The 19,141-nt window shown below is 41.0% G+C and overlaps 2 protein-coding genes across 4 annotated transcripts in view; both read right to left on the bottom strand.

Annotated features, from left to right (window-relative positions):
- The window catches only part of LOC140198948 (uncharacterized), an 82,053-nt gene extending 79,961 nt beyond the window's left edge, over nt 1-2,092 (bottom strand). Inside the window, exons 1-2 of one of the 2 annotated variants that reach the window (XM_072260249.1) lie at nt 2,006-2,092; nt 1,273-1,364 (exon numbers count right to left, since the gene is read on the bottom strand). Coding sequence is in view for 1 of the 2 variants with exons in the window: in XM_072260248.1 (XP_072116349.1) it covers nt 140-169 (30 nt within the window). In the remaining variant the exon portion in view is untranslated. Of the gene's footprint in view, nt 1-139; nt 186-1,272; nt 1,365-2,005 lie in introns of those variants that run through there. The other variant, XM_072260248.1, reaches the window with a different exon arrangement.
- Nucleotides 2,093-2,175: 83 nt separating this feature from the next.
- The window catches only part of LOC140198950 (suppressor of tumorigenicity 14 protein homolog), a 119,149-nt gene continuing 102,183 nt past the window's right edge, over nt 2,176-19,141 (bottom strand). The window contains exons 11-13 of one of the 2 annotated variants that reach the window (XR_011886298.1): nt 11,907-12,025; nt 10,379-10,454; nt 2,176-3,371 (exon numbers count right to left, since the gene is read on the bottom strand). Coding sequence is in view for 1 of the 2 variants with exons in the window: in XM_072260251.1 (XP_072116352.1) it covers nt 3,343-3,371; nt 11,907-12,025 (148 nt within the window). In the remaining variant the exon portion in view is untranslated. The remainder of the gene's footprint in view (nt 3,372-10,378; nt 10,455-11,906; nt 12,026-19,141) is intronic. The other variant, XM_072260251.1, reaches the window with a different exon arrangement.

Here is a 19,141-nt window from a genome sequence, read left to right on the forward strand (position 1 = left end):
GATTGCAAACAGAAATATTTTTCTGCAAATTTGCTATTAATGCAATTAAGAGTAGGGAATGAAATACAAAAATGTCCTTATTGTCAACATTTTCATGTGCACTCTGATTGTTTATTCCGATGCCAAACTCAGCTCTCACCTCTAATGACATCTGACGTATATGCTCCATGTGACATCGTTCACAACAGCCCTGCCTCAGGCACATGGGCACGGCTCCACCACGAGGTGTGCACTGCGAGGAGGAGTAAGGACAGCTCATAACGCTCCTCACATTGTGCAATGAGTTAACAATATCCCATTCACCTGATCGTCATCCGTGTGTTCGAGTCTAAGGATTTGTTGCAAATGGAACTGAACCAGTGTTTCATTTTGTTTCATTGGGATATACATACCTTTCAGATATTTACTTTAGAGTCTGCAATACGTGTGTGCTACAGAGCAATCCTACAGATCAATTAATTGCTAAGCTGTGCGTGTCACATTGTTATTTGTCTGAACAGAGTACTCTGTAAACAGGCACACAGACATTTATACTTGGAGTAAAAACAGAAAATGCTGAAACACTCAGCAAGTGAGGCAGTGCTACCTGGTTTATAATTTACTGATTGGAGCACTTTCTGTTTTAATTTCTGATCTCTTGTGTCTAGATTTTTAAAATTAGTTTTCAATTTGTAGGTCTACTTTGGGGTCTGGCCGAAAGCCAGCAGCCAAAGCGTATCATAAGCCACGCCTGAATGCAGATATCATTTGTCATCACAAAAATCAAATTCTCCTGGTGCCTTCTGTTTAATTCTCCTGGTGCCTTCTGTTTAAGCTTGCTAAGTTTATTTTGATGGGCTCAGGGATTCCGTGTTACCTGTAATATTTAAGTGGACGCCTGATTAGCACTAATCGCAGGGTTCAAGTATTGAGAATGTCACTCCTTGCAGTGTCACTTGGTCAAGCAACCAATGTTCTTTTGGAATTACTCTGAATAAACTCTACATCAGAGTCTGTCTTCCCTCTGCAAGTGGCTTCTGAAATTGCCAGCACACATCATGACACAAAGTTTAAGTATTTCAGTATGCCATTGTGCATGACCAGGAAGAGATCTGCCTAAGACAGATCCAGAGAATTGCAAAGGGACATGAATGGTGAAAATTAGAAGGACAGCGAACACTAAATATTGTGGATATTATCTTAAGGTAGCATTGTATTCTTCTGTTGTGCAAAATTTTCTTCATATTTTCTGGTATTTCACAATACTATAAGAAACAAATATATCAATCTTGCCTTTGAAAGATCACCGATACAGAATCGGAATCCGGCCTGACAAACATTAGCTCTGTCTGTCTCTTCACAGCTGCTGTGCAACCCGTGCAATACTGTGTAAGTAAATTGAAGAAAAACTGTACTAGTATTGATTACTGTATTTTAATGAAAAAATATTAATCTTTCAATGGAATATTCCATAAATACTTTAAAATATTACATTACCGGCAGAAACCAAAAAGAAAACGATACCAAACATCAAAGGTGAAAAAAATAAGATATATACAAGCTACAATACACGATTTAAAAAAGGATGTGGATTTTACTCATAAATATTTTCCAAGGTAAGTAAATATGTTTCCTTTCTTCACTATAGATATCTTTTTAGACAATCAGCAATTCCACATCTTTAAAAATAGACAAATTTAAGAAAACTATAATCACTGTATATAATTAACTTCCAGCAATTCCTGTTTTAATATAAAACAAATCAGAAATTTTTCATATTCTATAATACCCCTACCCTAAATGTTTTGGTCTTTCTTGTTTCTGCTGGAGGAGAGCATAATGACTTAGAATTAAAGTCATCATCTATTACATGAAAATATTCATCAATTATTTTTAAAAGCCTCAACACAAATTAATAACATCCTACTAAAAGAACAGTAACTCAGGTCAAATGGAAATTTATCTTAAATATCACAAAATTACTGTAGTGCTTAGTGGGAGGGAAAAAAGCTGAGTAGCATGTTACCTGTCTATAACCACAATTGAAATGTTTCCAATGTCTGATCTCAAAGTGGGAAATGTGGGTGGATGGGATGGATGGTAGCATAGTTACAGGGTGGATGATGGTGAAAGAAGGATCGTGGATTTCACTGTAGTTCCTTGCCATCGATGATAGAATAAGAAGTTTCATATCCAAGCCTGCAAATGTCACGAAAAGTAGATGACATTGTAAGCACTGTGGATAACAATATTTAAACTACATAGAGACAACAAAGATTGTACTGAATGGACATACAGTAGGTAGTAAGTGATTGTTGGACCTAAGAAAGGACAGAACAGAACTTTCTCAATTGAGGAAAGCTGGAAATATTGGAGCCCATAGAGACTTGGGTGTGCATATGGATAGATCATAATATAATAAAGGCCAATGGAATTCCTTTGATTTTTATATCCAAAGGGCTGGAGTATATGATATCAAAGTTATAATACAGCTCCATGAAGCTCTAGGCTAATTTGGACAAACTTGGACACCATAACTCACAAAGAATACATTGGATTTACAGATAGGGTGGGGATTGATATACTAAAATGATGCCTGAATTTCAAGAGTTAAATTAAGATAACAGAAGCTAGGATTCCTTTCTACTTCCTGGAAATGATAAATTTGAGATTTAACTGATGGTGAATTTCAAGGAAATTAAGTGGAACTGATGGAAAAAAACATTCTGGGGAACTCTTGGCCCAAGAACTGTTGTCCATATGTTAAAACCTGGCTTTTCAGGAGAAAGGCCAGAAATAACTTCCATATGGTTGACAGAAATTTTGGAACAGTCTTGGAAATGGTCAGGTTAGAAAAAAAAATAGAGCTTGAATCTTCTTTCACAAAATAGACAAAATAGAGTAAAATCCTGACGAGAACACGGACAAGGGAATGGTAGCCAAATGCAGGTTGGAATATTGAACATTCATTTAACATTTGATTCAATGTGCACATATCAGACCTGGAAAAGGATCAACTGAATTTCCAGAGTTAAGAAATCTGAACCCAAAATTAATAATTTTTCAATCTCCCCATTATAAAAAAATACATATTTTATGTTTATACCTGGTAGCTTTACAAGACCAGTGATAATTAAAAAGGTCACACATATGTCTCATGGAAAACTGCCTTGGTGGATTTCAGGTATAAAATGTGAAAAATAGTTGTTGACTGGGAAGCATTTCTCCCGCACATTGCACACCCAGATCACTGACCAGCAGTGCATTAGAACCTGCTTGTAGATCTGTGGAATTACAGAGGCTAAGCACTTTATACAGTATATTCCAAATACTATTTGAGGACCTCTTAATCCATCAGCTTCATCAGAGGCACTTCACATCTGTCAAATCATCTGTCAAAAAAAAATAAACAAACCTTATGAGTGCAACTCACTTGTGCTTCAGTTGGTTTTAAATTCCAAATAATATTATAGTTTGAGTGCTTAGCACCAGTGCTAGTTACTGATTCACTGACCACCCACAAGGTTGGTACTACGCCCAAGCAAGAGGCTTGCATAGACAGAGTGGTTCAATATTTGCAATGGCTGTCTTGAAGGTGCAATCAAAGCAGCTGGATGTCACAGTGGTGAGTGCTTCTCCTGCACAACTCCATTCTGATCCCGACCTCCAGTGATGTCAGTATAGATTTTGCACCATCACTCTGTGATTGCATGAGTTATCTTTGTGTTCCAATTATCTCCAACATCCCAAAAGTGTGTTGGTTGGCAGGTTAATCCGTTACTGTAGATCATCCCTAAGATGGATTACAGGAGAACCAGGAGAGATATGTAAGAGAGAATAGGTAGTAAGTGGGACAAAAGGGATTAATGGGAATGCTCAGAGTGGGCATTAACTCAATGGACTGAATGGTTTCTTTCTACCTTTTAAGAAAACCATGAAGTCATGTTCTGTTTGGAGGAGCAGCACATCATATTCCATCTGGATGACCTCAAACCTGATGGCATGTACATCGATTTCTGTAACTTCCGATAATTACTCCCCTCTCCCTCTCTCTTTTTCCATTTACCAGTCTGATTATCCTCCCACCCTTTCTCTTCTCCACACCTGCCAATCATCTCCCTCTGGTTGCCCTCCCACTTCCCTTTCTCCCATGTCCACTGTCCTCTCCTATTAGATTCCTTTTTTTTACAAGCCCTTTACATCTTCCACTTATCACCTCCCAGGTTCCTGCTTCAACTCCCCCTGTCCTACCAACCCACCTTCCCCCTCACCTGGTCTCTCCTGTCACTTACCAACTTGTACTCCTTCCCCTCCCTGCACCTTCTTATTCCGGCTCCTGCCCCCTTCCTTTCAAGTTGTGTTGAAATATTCCCTTCCATAGGTGCTTCCTGACTTGCTGAGTTCCTCCAGCATTTTGTGTATATTGCTCAAGATTTACAACATCTGCATAATCCCTCATGCTTCTGATATCACTGCAATCTACTCAGAAGTTTAAGTGATCTGTGGTTAGTACTTTTCAGAAGGTAGTCACCCTGTGCATCAAGAGAGACCAGCATTAATGAACAGTACATAGAAATGAGTTTTGGAGGGAATGGAATGGTGAGTGTAGACTCATAAGTGTGGAAAGTAGAACTGGCAATGGAAGTATGACATTAAATTGGAGAGTAGAAACTAGCAAAGGTTGTAGGTTGAAGTTGTGTTTGATGGTATGCAGTTGAAAGAGGTTTGCATAGATTTGGCATGTCATCTAAAACTTTGGCAAACTTCTATAGATGCATAGTGGAGAGTACCCTGACTGTCCTGGTATGGAAACATTGAAGTCCAAGAATGGAAAAGCCTACGAAAAGTGGTGGATACAACCCATCCATTAACAAGAAAAGCCCTCCCCACCATACAGCATATCTACAAGGAGCACTGTCACAAGAAAGCAGCATCCATCATCAGGGATCCCCATCATCCAGACCATGCTCTCTTCTCACTGCTGCCATCAGGAAGAAGGAACAGGAGCCTCAGGACTCACACTACCAGCTTCAGGAACATTATTAGCCTTCAAGCATCAGGCTCCTGAACCAGCGTGGATAACTTCACTCACCTCAAATCTGAACTGATTCCACAACCTTCAGATTCACTTTCGAGGACTCTAAGCTCATGTTGTCAATATTATTTATTTATTATTATTATTTTGTTGTATTTGCACAGTTTGTCATCCTTTGCACATTGGTTGTTTGTCAGTCTTTGTTTGTAGTGTTTCACTGATCTTATTGTATTTCTTTGTTCTCTGTGAATGCCCACAAGAAAATGAATCTCAGAGTCGTGTATGGTGACAGATACATACTTCAATAATACATTTACTTTGAACTTTGAATGGGTTAATGTTGTGGTTGATGATGGTGAGTGTGAAATATTGTTTGGAATAAAGAAAGTGAAAGAAGAAGTAAGAAGGAGCTCCGATGGTATGAAGTATATCTTAAGCTCATAATATTTCAGACTAAAGTGGTGGGAATCTGTTATAATGAGGAACTGGTATTCTTTCAGTAACAGCCAAGATAAGTTGGATGAACTTAGTCATAGGTTCCCATCTTGTGATCAACTGTATTGCTAACTGCTAATGTGACAGGGTCGACACTAATTTTGCTACTGCTCTTACTCATTATAATGCAGCCCCTTCTGAATTTGTTGCACTGTGTTCACTAAGATCCAATTCTCATACAAACATCAAACCTACTGACAAGGATGTTGCTGTTACAGTCTGGTGAATTGGTTTCTTCCACAAACCAATGTCTCGGATGATCTTTACATTTCCCTCTGTACTATAACTGCACCTTTAAAGACCCTCACCCTCTGTGACACGCTCTCTTCATGGTACGACACTCGGGGAGGAGCCGAGAATCCGAATCAGCTTTAATATGTCCTGAGGCTTGTTCGCTTTGCGGCAGCAATACAACGCAATACATGACAATATGGGACAAAAACTGTGAATTACAGTAAAAAATATGTAAAATAGTTAAATTAAATAAGTGGTGCAAAAACAGAAATACGAAAATAGTGAGGTAGTGTTCATGGGTTCGATGTCCATTCAGAAATCGGATTGCAGAGGGAAAGAAGCTGTTGCTGAATCATTGAGTGTGTGCTTTCTGGCTTCTGTACAACCTTCTTGTTGGTAGCAATGAGAAGAGGGCATGTCCTGGGTGGTGGGGGTCCTTAATGATGGACTCTACTTTTTAGAGGCACCACTTCTTGAAGATTTCTTGGACACAACAGAGGCTAGAGACCACGAAGGGCTAACTAATTTTACAATTCATTGGACAAGGCAGAGGAACTGAAAGTGATAATAGCATACTGAATTATAATATTATGTGCTATTAATGACAGATGACTTAAAGCTGAGCAACTCTGACTGTTTGATATTCCTAGTTACACGGTTTCCAACAAATTTATAGGCCTATTACTGACAAGTGCAATAAGATCAGGAGCGAAATAGTAGGAGATTTCAATTACTTTAATTTTAATTGGGATATGGTTACTGTATATGAAACAGAGAGTACTAAATTTGTAAATATCAATCAGGAGAATTTTTTTGGCCAACCCATAGCAACCCCAACAGGATGTAAAGACAGTTCTGGATTACATTTAGGAAGTTGAGCTCAGCAAGTGGAAAGTGTAATAATGATGAGATAGTACTTTTATGAGGGGAATCTACAAAGAGTGGAGGCAGAGTTTGTGAGTGCTAACTAATTGTACAATCACTGTAAACAACAGGAATTCTGCAGATGCTGGAAATTCAAGCAACACACATAAAAGTTGCTGGTGAACGCAGCAGGCCAGGCAGCATCTCTAAGAAGAGGTGCAGTCGACGTTTCAGGCCGAGACCCTTCGTCAGGACTAACTGAAAGAAGAGTGAGTAAGGGATTTGAAAGTTGGAGTGGTGGGGGAGATCCGAAATGATAGGAGAAGACAGGAGGGGGAGGGATGGAGCCAAGAGCTGGACAGGTGATAGGCAAAAGGGATATGAGAGGATCATGGGACAGGAGGTCAGGGAAGAAAGACAAGGGGGGGGGAGACCCAGAGGATGGGCAAGGGGTATATTCAGAGGGACAGAGGGAGAAAAAGGAGAGTGAGAGAAAGAATGTGTGTATAAAAATAAGTAACAGATGGGGTACGAGGGGGAGGTGGGGCATTAGCGGAAGTTAGAGAAGTCGATGTTCATGCCATCAGGTTGGAGGCTACCCAGACAGAATATAAGGTGTTGTTCCTCCAACCTGAGTGTGGCTTCAACTTTACAGTAGAGGAGGCCGTGGATAGTCATGTCAGAATGGGAATGGGATGTGGAATTAAAATGTGTGGCCACTGGGAGATCCTGCTTTCTCTGGCGGACAGAGCGTAGATGTTCAGCAAAGCGGTCTCCCAGTCTGCGTCGGGTCTCGTTAATATATAAAAGGCCACATCGGGAGCACCGGACGCAGTATATCACCCCAGCCGACTCACAGGTGAAGTGTTGCCTCCCTGGAAGGACTGTTTGGGCCCCTGAATGGTGGTAAGGGAGGAAGTGTAAGGGCATGTTTAGCACTTGTTCTGCTTACACGGATAAGTGCCAGGAGGGAGGTCAGTGGGGAGGGATGGGGAGGACGAATGGACAAGGGAGTTGCGTAGGGAGCGATACCCACCAATACTCTGCAATCCCGTCTCCCTCAGTTCCCACTGTCAGCTCCTGGGCCCTCAGAGGCTCCATCTTCCTCTCACCCCAACCCTCCCCTCTCCACTGACACTCCCAGCCTCCCCCCTCCCTCCTCTGATCCCAGCTCTTATCCATGCCGGGTCTTTACCATCCCCTCCGACCTTCAACTGTCGGAGGCATAGCGCTCTGTCCTCAGTAAGGGCCTCACCTTTGTTCCCCTTCGCCCACACCTCAGCAAGTTCCGTGTTTGCCATGATGCGGAACTTTTCTTCCGCCGTATCCGTCTCTGAGCCTACTTCTTCAGCAAGGACTCTTCCACCCCCACCGATGACCCCTTCTCCCGTCTTCAACCCTCCTCTTCTTCATGGACACCCTGCTCTGGTTTTCTGCCTGCTCTGGATCTCTTTATCGCTAACTGCCGACGGGACATCAACTGTCTCGACTTCACCGCACCTTGTCCCCATTCCAACCTCACTCCTTCGGAACGCTCTGCTCTCCACTCCCTCCGCACTAATCCTAACCTTATTATTAAACGCGCCGATAAGGGGGGTGCTGTTGTATTCTGGCGTACTGACCTCTACCTTGCCGAGGCACAGCGACAACTCGCGGATACCTCCTCTTATTTACCCCTCGATCGTGACCCCACTAAGGAGCACCAGGCCATTGTCTCCCACACCATCACCGACTTTATCCGCTCAGGGGATCTCCCATCCACTGCTACCAACCTTATAGTTCCCACACCTCGCACTTCCCGTTTCTACCTCCTACCCAAGATCCACAAACCTGCCTGTCCTGGCCGACCTATTGTCTCAGCTTGCTCCTGCCCCACCAAACTCGTTTCTGCATACCTCGACACGGTTTTATCACCCCTTGTTCAATCCCTTCCGACCTACGTTTGTGACACTTCTCACGCTCTTAAACTTTTCGATGATTTTAAGTTCCCTGGCCCCCACCGCTTTATTTTCACCATGGATGTCCAGTCCCTATATACTTCCATCCCCCATCAGGAAGTCCTCAAAGCTCTATGCTTCTTTTTGGATTCCAGACCTAATCAGTTCCCCTCTACCACCACTCTGCTCCGTCTAGCGGAATTAGTCCTTACTCTTAATAATTTCTCCTTTGGCTCCTCCCACTTCCTCCAAACTAAAGGTGTAGCTATGGGCACCCGTATGGGTCCTAGCTATGCCTGCATTTTTGTTGGCTTTGTGGAACAATCTATGTTCCGTGCCTATTCTGGATCTGTCCCCCATCGACGACTGCATTGGTGCTACTTCCTGCACGCATGCAGAACTCGTTGACTTTATTAACTTTGCCTCCAACTTTCACCCTGCCCTCAAGTTTACCTGGTCCATTTCCGACACCTCCCTCCCCTTTCTAGATCTTTCTGTCTCTGTCTCTGGAGACAGCTTATCCACTGATGTCTACTATAAGCCTACTGACTCTCACAGCTATCTGGACTATTCCTCTTCTCACCCTGTCTCTTGCAAAAACGCCATCCCCTTCTCGCAATTCCTCTGTCTCCGCTGCATCTGCTCTCAGGATGAGGCTTTTCATTCTAGGACAAGGGAGATGTCTTCCTATTTTAAAGAAAGGGGTTTCCCTTCCTCCACTATCAACTCTGCTCTTAAACGCATCTCCCCCATTTCACGTACATCTGCTCTCACTCCATCCTCCCGCCACACCACTAGGAATAGGGTTCCCCTGGTCCTCACCTACCACCCCACCAGCCTCCGGGTCCAACATATTATTCTCCGTAACTTCCGCCACCTCCAACGGGATCACACCACTAAGCACATCTTTCCCTCCCCCCCTCTCTCTGCATTCCGCAGGGATCGCTCCCTACGCAACTCCCTTGTCCATTCGTCCCTCCCATCCCTCCCCACTGATCTCCCTCCTGGCACTTATCCGTGTAAGCGGAACAAGTGCTACACATGCCCTTACACTTCCTCCCTTACCACCATTAAGGGCCCCAAACAGTCCTTCCAGGTGAGGCAACACTTCACCTGTGAGTCGGCTGGGGTGATATACTGCGTCTGGTGCTCCCGATGTGGCCTTTTATATATTAACGAGACCCGACGCAGACTGGGAGACCGCTTTGCTGAACATCTACGCTCTGTCCGCCAGAGAAAGCAGGATCTCCCAGTGGCCACACATTTTAATTCCACATCCCATTCCCATTCTGACATGTCTATCCACGGCCTCCTCTACTGTAAAGATGAAGCCACTCTCAGGTTGGAGGAACAACACCCTATATTCCGTCTGGGTAGCCTCCAACCTGATGGCATGAACATCAACTTCTCTAACTTCCGCTAATGCCCCACCTCCCCCTCGTACCCCATCTGTTACTTATTTTTATACACACATTCTTTCTCTCACTCTCCTTTTTCTCCCTCTGTCCCTCTGAATATACCCCTTGCCCATCCTCTGGGTCCCCCCCCTTGTCTTTCTTCCCGGACCTCCTGTCCCATGATCCTCTCATATCCCTTTTGCCAATCACCTGTCCAGCTCTTGGCTCCATCCCTCCCCCTCCTGTCTTCTCCTATCATTTTGGATCTCCCCCCCCCCCCCGCCTCCAACTTTCAAATACCTTACTCACTCTTCCTTCAGTTAGTCCTGACGAGGGGTCTCGGCCTGAAACGTCGACTGCACCTCTTCTTACAGATGCTGCCTGGCCTGCTGCGTTCACCAGCAACTTTTATGTGTGGTACAATCACTGTAGCTTACTTTGATTCCGTGCAGTAGCCTGAAGACCCAAACTCATTGCTTTAGGAACTGATTCTTCCCCTCCACCGTCAGTTTTCTGGACAGTTATGAACACAGGAACACTACCTCATTATTTGTCTTTTAGACTATTTATTTATTTTTGTAACTTACAGTAAGCTTTATGTTTTGTACTGAGCTGTTGCTATGAATCAACTAATTTCATGACAGGTTAATGTATGAGGAGTGTCTGATGGTTCTGGATCTGTACTCGCTGGTGTTTAGAAGAATGAGGGGGAATTTAATTGAAACCTACCAAATATTGAAAGGCCTAGATAGACTGGAGAGGATGTTTCCTGCAGTGGGGGAGTCTTGGACCAGAGCACACAGTCTCAGAATACAAGCACATCTGGAGCACATGGCAGAGCAGACCCAATGGGACAAATAGCCTATGTCTTACGGTATGTACGTGGAGTGTTAGCAGATTAAATAAAAGTTTTAAAACAAGGGAATGGAATCTTCATTCAACTAACCATGCCTTGAATCTAAAGCCCCAGTCACTCTCTCAACTCAACGATCAGATCACCATAATTCAAAGCACTTATCTTGACATTTTCAGCTACTGATTTCACATTAAATTTAGCAAGAATTCCAGGAAATTCAAAATACCGGAAACAGAAGCAGGAGTCAACCTTTCCAATGTTCATCAGAAATACCAGTGATCCTTTACATGATATTTTTGTCCTGTCTGACTCTCATATCCTAGCTAAGCATCAAAATACAGTAACACTTTTCCATCCCCATATGTTCCATTTCTGGAACACACAGATCCATTACGTAATAATCCCTGGAGAATTATTTTCATTACAGATGAATGTCACTTTAGTTTGATAACTTCAATAGTAATTAATTGAGCAAACACAAAAGATTCTGCAGTTTCTGGAAATCCAGAGTAACACATACAAAATGATGGAGGAACCCAGCAAGTCAGGCAGCATCTATGGAAAGGAATAAACAGTTGATATTTCAGGCTGGATGAAGGTTCTCAACCTGAAACGTCAGCTGGTTATTCCTTTCCATAGATGCTCTCTGATCTACAGAATTCCTCCAGCATTTTGTTTGTATTATAATTAATGCAATACAATATTCTACATTTATAATGATCCCTGAGTTCGATTATCTATACACGCATTATGTCCCTCTTCCCTTCGGGAGAAGGCTCAGGAGCTTGAAGACTCAAACAGCCAGACTTGGAAAAGGCTTCTTTCCAACTGTGATAAGTCTGCTGAACGGATCCTGACCCGGATCTGGGCCGTACCCTCCAAATATCCGGACCTGCCCCACGTTTTTTTTGCACTACTTTACTTTCCCTTTTCTATTTTCTATTTATGATTTATAATTTAAATTTTTAATATTTACTATTGATTTGTACTTCAGGCAGCACAAAGCGCAGAATCAAATATTGCTGTGATGATTGTACGCTCCAGTATCAATTGTTTGGCGACAATATAGTATAAGGTATAAAGCTTAAGAAAGGAACATAATTTCTTACCATCTATAGCCATGTAGTCAGCAGCAAAGCCTTTTGTGTTGATTTGATTGGCATGAAATTGTATTTGTAAACTGGAACTATTACTGGAGAGACAAAAGCTCTGATGGTCTCCACAGAATCTAGAGAAGGAATCAGAAAAGAAATGCCATTAGCACAATGAAACGGATAGGGTACCTTTGTTGCCATTCTTTAAATTCAGTGGTTTGCTGCCATGATTGACAATAGAGAGATTTCAGGTAGTCATTCTGCAAAGGATTCTCGAATGCACAGAAAAACAACTAAAGTAACATAGAAAAGGAAGAAATAGTTAAGATAATCTGAAAATAACAACACTGAACTGTTGCCACAGCCTATAGTATGGAGACTCTACAACATGTTTTCACTATTATTTATTTACTTATTTATTATTATATATATTTTCTCTGCTACACTTGTTCACTGAGCATTGGAAGACCCAGAACTCTGCCACGATCACCATCCTTTGCCTTACTGCATGTGCCCTTACAATACTGACCTTTATCAGAGGATATCTGAAACATTCCTTTTCCTGTCCTCAGTCCCATTCTTCCCCTCTTTTCCCAGTGACTTTTACTGATGTTCTCAGCTCAAGCTGGTAAAACCTGAGGTACAGGCATAGGCAAGAACACTCATTTCTCAATTGCTAGGAACTTTTGGACTATTCTAGTTGTGTTTAGTATTGTAGCTTTCTGGGCATTTACATAAATATTGCTGTGTAGGCCTAATTGTTTAATGTTATTGTATAGTGAATTTGGAATGAAAGCAATTGTAGATATTACTATTGGGACAATGTACACCCTGTTCATGCTCCATAGTCTTTCAATCTCCTCTTTTAATTCACCATATTTCTGGTGTTTTCCACTTATTGATTTTTGTAAGTTATGAGTGTATGGAATAGCTATGTCTATTAAGTAAGTTGCTCTTGCTTGTGTATCCTGTATTATTATATCCAGACAGTTAGAATGGATTGTCCTATTTGTAATAACAGATTAGTTGTAATATAACTTGTGGGACTCTGACTCTAAAACTGGATCAGGTTTGTATTTATAGTAATGTATGGTTTCTTTTATGAGTTTAGACTTTAAAGTAAGATTTTGGTGAATGATGTTCGCCACTTGATTGTGCCTGTGTAAGTAATCGGATTGAGTTAAATTGCTGCAGGATCCTGTAATGTGTTGGATCATTTCTAGTTTCTCTTGGCATTTTCTGGATTTATCATCATGAATTTGTTGGTCTTTTATTATGTAGTTTTGATATTTTTTGTGTTAACCACCTAGGCCTGTATTGCACAAGGAAACCTTCTGTTTCTGGGGAAAGGTCTCCAACTCTGAGTCAGGCATTCAGCACTTGCTTGTCGACATCTAGTCTACTCAGACTGTGGGGATGTCTTCCATGAAGGGTCATGCTCTTGCATTGGCTAACTATTTTGATAATTTCTTTATTTTTTTGGATTGTGCTTTCATTTAAGTTTAATGGTGTGTACTTCTTATTAGAATTGCATATGCACACATGGAGTACTGAATCCTGTTTTCATTGATGAAAATATATATTATTTGACTGTTGTGTAAATATTTTATATTTGTTGTTCCTGTCCTAGGTCGTGTTAATCTGACCGCGTCTGAGTGTACATAGAGTTTTCTAAAGTTTTCATTTCAGTTCTTATTTTTCTTTGTAAATTTTCCAGATCAGTTTTGGAGCAAGATATTATGCCAAAAGACTATGTTAATATGGGTATCGCGAAAATGTTTACGTCTTTTATAATTTTACTATTGAGCTCTGTTTGGCAGATTTCCTTAAGCCTTGGAGTAAATACTGTTGGAAGTTTTCTCTTTATCGCACTATGATCTATGTTCTTTGTTTACTGTTATCCCAGATACTCATACGTTTCATATTCAACAATCAGTTGTACTGTATCCTGCTGCTCTGTTTTATATTCTACCAGGTCTATCGCACCTTTCTTTATGGTTAATGTTCTGCACTTATCTAGTCCAAAGTTCATGTTTATATCTTTAGAATATATTTCCACTATTTGAATTAATTGCTTTAGCAATCATCCATGTATAGAAGGTGTGTCAAGGTATAATTCATTTGGTTCTTTCTGTTTTGATACTCCAACTTAATCTGATTTAATAATTAGAAAGCAGGGTTGAAGCTAGATAAATCCATAGCGGGCTTAGAGACTCACCCTAGAAAATGGCTCAATTTATTTTGATAGTGGTGGTAGTTCTTTTTTGGTTGTTAATAGATAGGGTGATTAAAGCACACCAATGCTTCAGATATTGAAGGGATTTCACAAGTACTGGGTGTAGTTTATATATATTAAGAACTATTAACCATGAATGTAGGACAGAATCAAACGCTTTTTGGTAGTCAATGTAACAACATGGAAGATTATTATTATATGTCTTGCTGTATTTGGACTGCGTGTCTTCTTTTGCACATTGGTTGTTTGTCACTCTTTGTATGTAATTTTTCATTGATTCTATCGTGTTTCTTTGTTCTACTGTGAATGCCTGCCAGAAAATGAATCTCAGGGTAGTATATGGTGACATATACATACTTTGATAATACGTTTACTTTGAGCATTGTACAAATTCCAAATAATTTAAAATGTCCCTGTAAGTATAAATAAAACAAATATTGGATCTTACCTTTGTACCTCAGAATTGTAAAACCTTCAATGAAATGAATGGACTCTTGGATACCTATACACACATTCCTCAATGTAAGTTCAGGATAACGTCAGCAATTTCCTGCTCTCAGTACTTTTCACCAGTAAAGCATAATGACACACTTGTGGGCATGAATCTGAACACGTATCAAGGACGTGAATCTATTTGCATTTAAAAGAGTGCATATCAGTTACTGACTGTGGTTAGCACCTGCTGGTAAGTTTTTGCATCTGTGTATTGAGAAAGCTGGCTAAACTTGATCGGGGTGTTCTACATAGGCAGGTTTGGACTTCTGCAAGAAAGTTCTGCCAGAAAACACCAAAGCCTGCAACTTACACTGCGTTTTTTCTCAGCAGTCTGTGTACTTTTACTTTGATTAGGTTTCTGTAAAGAAGTTATGCTGATTTACAGTGATTTACAGAGCAAGGAACACTTCTTTGAATGAAACTCCAAGTAGGAGAAGGTGTCAGATGTCTGTGGGAGTATGTGGGTGGAGAGGGGTGACATTGGATTTCAGTTATGAAGGTATGTTTAAGTCTAGGTATAGAAATGACTTCTAACCTCTGATTTTGGGGACAGGGAACAAAGTAGAGGAAAATGACTTCACTCCAAGGGAGCTTGCGTGCCAGAACAAACATTTATCTTAGCTCTGCCAGTTATCACGCTTCCCACAACTAGCAAAGCAGGTTTAATCAAAGGCTTTCAGACTTTTCCTGTTACGTATAGCCTAAATGTCATGCCTTAATCAGCCTCCATTAAATCTGAAATGGACTGAAGTCATATGTGGCCTTTGGATTTAACATCTTACTGGGCCATCCCACTAAGTTGATGAAATCTGAAGATAATTTGTTTAAAAACTCAAAAAGTTGAATTCCACCATTTTAACATCTGTGTAAAAAAATTGACTTCAGAAACTTATTTTACTGTCTTTACCTATGATGCTTTGAACACACTTTTAACTGTTTCCTGGTTCCTCACTCTATCATACCTTCACATCCAATCCCTCTACACTTCAATTCAGAATCAGAATCAGGTTTAATATTACTGGCATGTGTCATGAAATTTGTCGTCTTTGTGGCAGCAGTACAATACAATACATAATAATAGAGAAAAAATGAATTACAGTGAGTAAATAAGTTATTTAATTTGCCTAACGCCACAATAGGTCAACAGCAGGTGCAATCTCAATGACTCTCCACACGGCTTTAGACCATGTAGACAACACAAACACTTACGTAAGGATGCCGTTAATCAAATATAGCTCAGTATTTAATACCATCATTCCCACAATCCTGATTGAGAAGTTGCAGAACGTGGGCCTCTGTACCTCCCTCTGCAATTGGATCCTCAACTTCCTAACCGGAAGACCACAGTCTGTGTGGATTGGTGATAACATCTCCTCCTCGCTGATGATCAACACTGGTGTACCTCAGGGGTGTGTGCTTAGCCCACTGCTCTACTGTCTCTATACCCATGACTGTGTGGCTAGGTATAGCTCAAATACTATTTATGAATTTGCTCACAATACAACCATTGTTGGTAGAATCTCAGATGGTGACAAGAGGGCGTACAGGAGTGAGATATGCCAACTAGTAGAGTGGTGTCGCAGCAACAAATTGGCACTCAACATCGGTAAGACGAAAGAGCTGATTGTGGACTTCCGGAAGGGTAAGACAAAGGAACACATACCAATCCTCATTTTAGGATCAGAAGTGGAAAGAGTGAGCAGTTTCAAGTTCCTGGGTGACAAGATCTTTGACGATCTAACCTGGTCCTAACATATTGATGCAGTTATAAAGAAGGCAAGACAATGGCTACATTCATTAGGAGTTTGAAGAGATTTGGTATGTCAACAAATACACTCAAAAACTTCTTTAGATGTACCATGGAAAGCATTCTGACAGGCTGCATCGCTGTCTGGTATGGAGGGGCTACTGCACAGGACTGAAAGAAGCTGCAGAGGGTTGTAAATCTAGTCAGCTCCATCTTGGGTACTAGCCTACAAAGTACCCAGGACATCTTCAGGGAGCAGTATCTCAGAAGGCAGCGTCCATTATTAAGGACCTCCAGCACCCAGGGCATGCCCTTTTCTCACTGTTACCATCAGGTAGGAGGTACAGAAGCCTAAAGGCACACACTCAACAATTCAGGAACAGCTTCTTCCCCTCTGTCATCCAATTCCTAAATGGACATTGAACCCGTGATCACTACCTCACTTTTTAAAAAATATATAGTATTTCTGTTTTTGCACGATTTAAAATCTATTCAATATACACATTCTGTAATTTATTTATTATTATTATTATTATTATTATTTTATTTTGTGTTTTTTTTCTAGATTATGCATTGCATTGAACTGCTGCTGCTAAGTTCACAAATTTCACGTCACATGCCGGCGATAATAAACCTGATTCTGATTCTGAAGTAGTGCAAAAATAAAAATAAAAAATTATGAGGTAGTGTTTATGGATTCAATGTCCATTCAGAAATCTGATGGCAGGAGGGAAGAAACTGCTCCTGACTCATTGAGTGTGTGCTTTCAGGCTCCTGTACTTCATGAACATGTGTCCTCAATGATGGAGGTCCTTAATGATGGATGCCTCCATTGTGAGGCATCGCTCCTTGAAGATGTCCTGGATACTATGCAGGCTAGTGCCCATGATGGAGCTGAGTTTACAAGTCTCTGCAACTTATTTCAGTCTTGTGCAGTAGACAGCCTCACCCTGCCATTCCAGATGATAATGCAGCCAGTTAGAATGTTCTCCATGGTACATCTGCAGGAGTTTGCGAGTGTCTTTGGTGACATACCAAACCTCTTCAAATTCCAAATGAAATTTAGCTGCTGTCGTGCCTTCTTTGTAGCTGCATCAGTATGTTGGGCCCAGGAGAAATCCTCAGAGCTACTGACGCCCAGAAACTTGAAATTGCTCACTCTTTCCACTTCTGATCTTTCTATGACGAATGGCATGTGTTCCCTCATCTTACACTTTCTGAAACCCACAATCTGAATTCATCTTAACACCTCAGGCTCCCACACTTGTTCACTGAGCATTGGAAGAACCAGTCCTCTGCCACAGTCATCATCCTTTGCCTCATGTACGTGTCCTTACAATACCAACCTTTATCATAGGATATGTGAAACATTCCTATTTCTGTCCTACTCAGTTCCATTCTTCACCTCCTATTCTAGTGACGTTCAGTGATGTTTCTTGATCTTCTACCAACTGGAAAATTTCATAAACTATTCTGTCAATTATTATCATCTTCTCACCATCCCATGGTTCTTCTTCCCACCCTTCCCTGCCACTATCTCCTTTTCGTGAATTGTACTATAATCGGTATCTACTATTGCCTCACAGCTGATTTTCACCACTACTTGGACTGCATCCTCTCACTTCACTTCCTCCAAAGAACATTCCTCTCTTCTACTTTCTTTGTTTCCATGTTTTGCATCCTGTAGAACTTCTGTTTTTCTAAGAAGTGGATTAATTTCCCCTACAGTTTGTGGTATTTTTTAACTTCTATTTCTCACTCTTCCAAACTTACAATCTCCTTCCTTTACCATTTACATTTATCACATATTCTACAAATAAAAATATGTAAAACCCTAACCAGCCACCCCACCAACGACCATAGTCATTCAAGGACAAAGGGGAGAATTTTTAGCCAGGAGCCAGAAGCAGCAGGCAGGGCACTAAATGAGTACTTAACTTCAGTGTTCACCAAGAGAGATATGAATGACTGTGAGATCAGGGAGCCCATGGTATAACAGGAAAGATACCAGAGTGGATAAAGCATTGGCGGATTGGCAGGAGACAAAGATTGGGAATAAAAGGAGCTTTTTCTGAATGGCTGCCAGTGACTAGTGGTGTTCTACAGGGATCTGTGTGGAGACCGCTTCTTTTTATGTTATATGTCAATGATTTGGCTGGTGGAATTGTGGCTAGGTGTGCGGACAGTGCAAAGATAGGTGGAGGGGCAGTTAGTTTTGAAGAAGTAGAGAGGCTACAGGAGGACGTAGATAGATTAAGAGAATGGGCAAAGAAGTGGCAAATGGAATACAGTGTTGGGAAGTATATGGTCATGCACTTTGAAATAAAAGAAGAAATAAAAGCCTAGACTATGTTCTAAGTGAAGAGAAAATTCAAAATAACGGAGGCGCGAAAGGAATTGGAAGTCTTTGTGCATGATCCCTTAATGGTTAATTTTCAGGTTGAGTTGGTGGTGAAGAAGGCAAATGCAAAGTTGGCATTCATTTCGAGAATATAAAAGCAACGATGTAATGTTGAGGCTTAATAAAGCACTGGTGAGGTCCCACTTGGTGTGCAATGAGCAGAACTTTACACAGAGAAATAGTGAAGAATTTTGTTGCTCAGGAAAGTATGGTGAGAAATTCTGTAAATTTCATGGAAAAAAATAATCTTCTTAACATATTCTAGTTAAGTATCTTCACACTATAAATGTTCACTTTTAAGCATCTCCATCCTGTGTTACTATGTTTTATTCACGTTCCTATGTTTCATGATTTCAATTTATTATCTGGTG

Source organism: Mobula birostris, chromosome 6 (genome assembly GCF_030028105.1).
Source record: "Mobula birostris isolate sMobBir1 chromosome 6, sMobBir1.hap1, whole genome shotgun sequence".
In the NCBI taxonomy this organism is placed as follows: Eukaryota; Metazoa; Chordata; class Chondrichthyes; order Myliobatiformes; family Myliobatidae; genus Mobula; species Mobula birostris.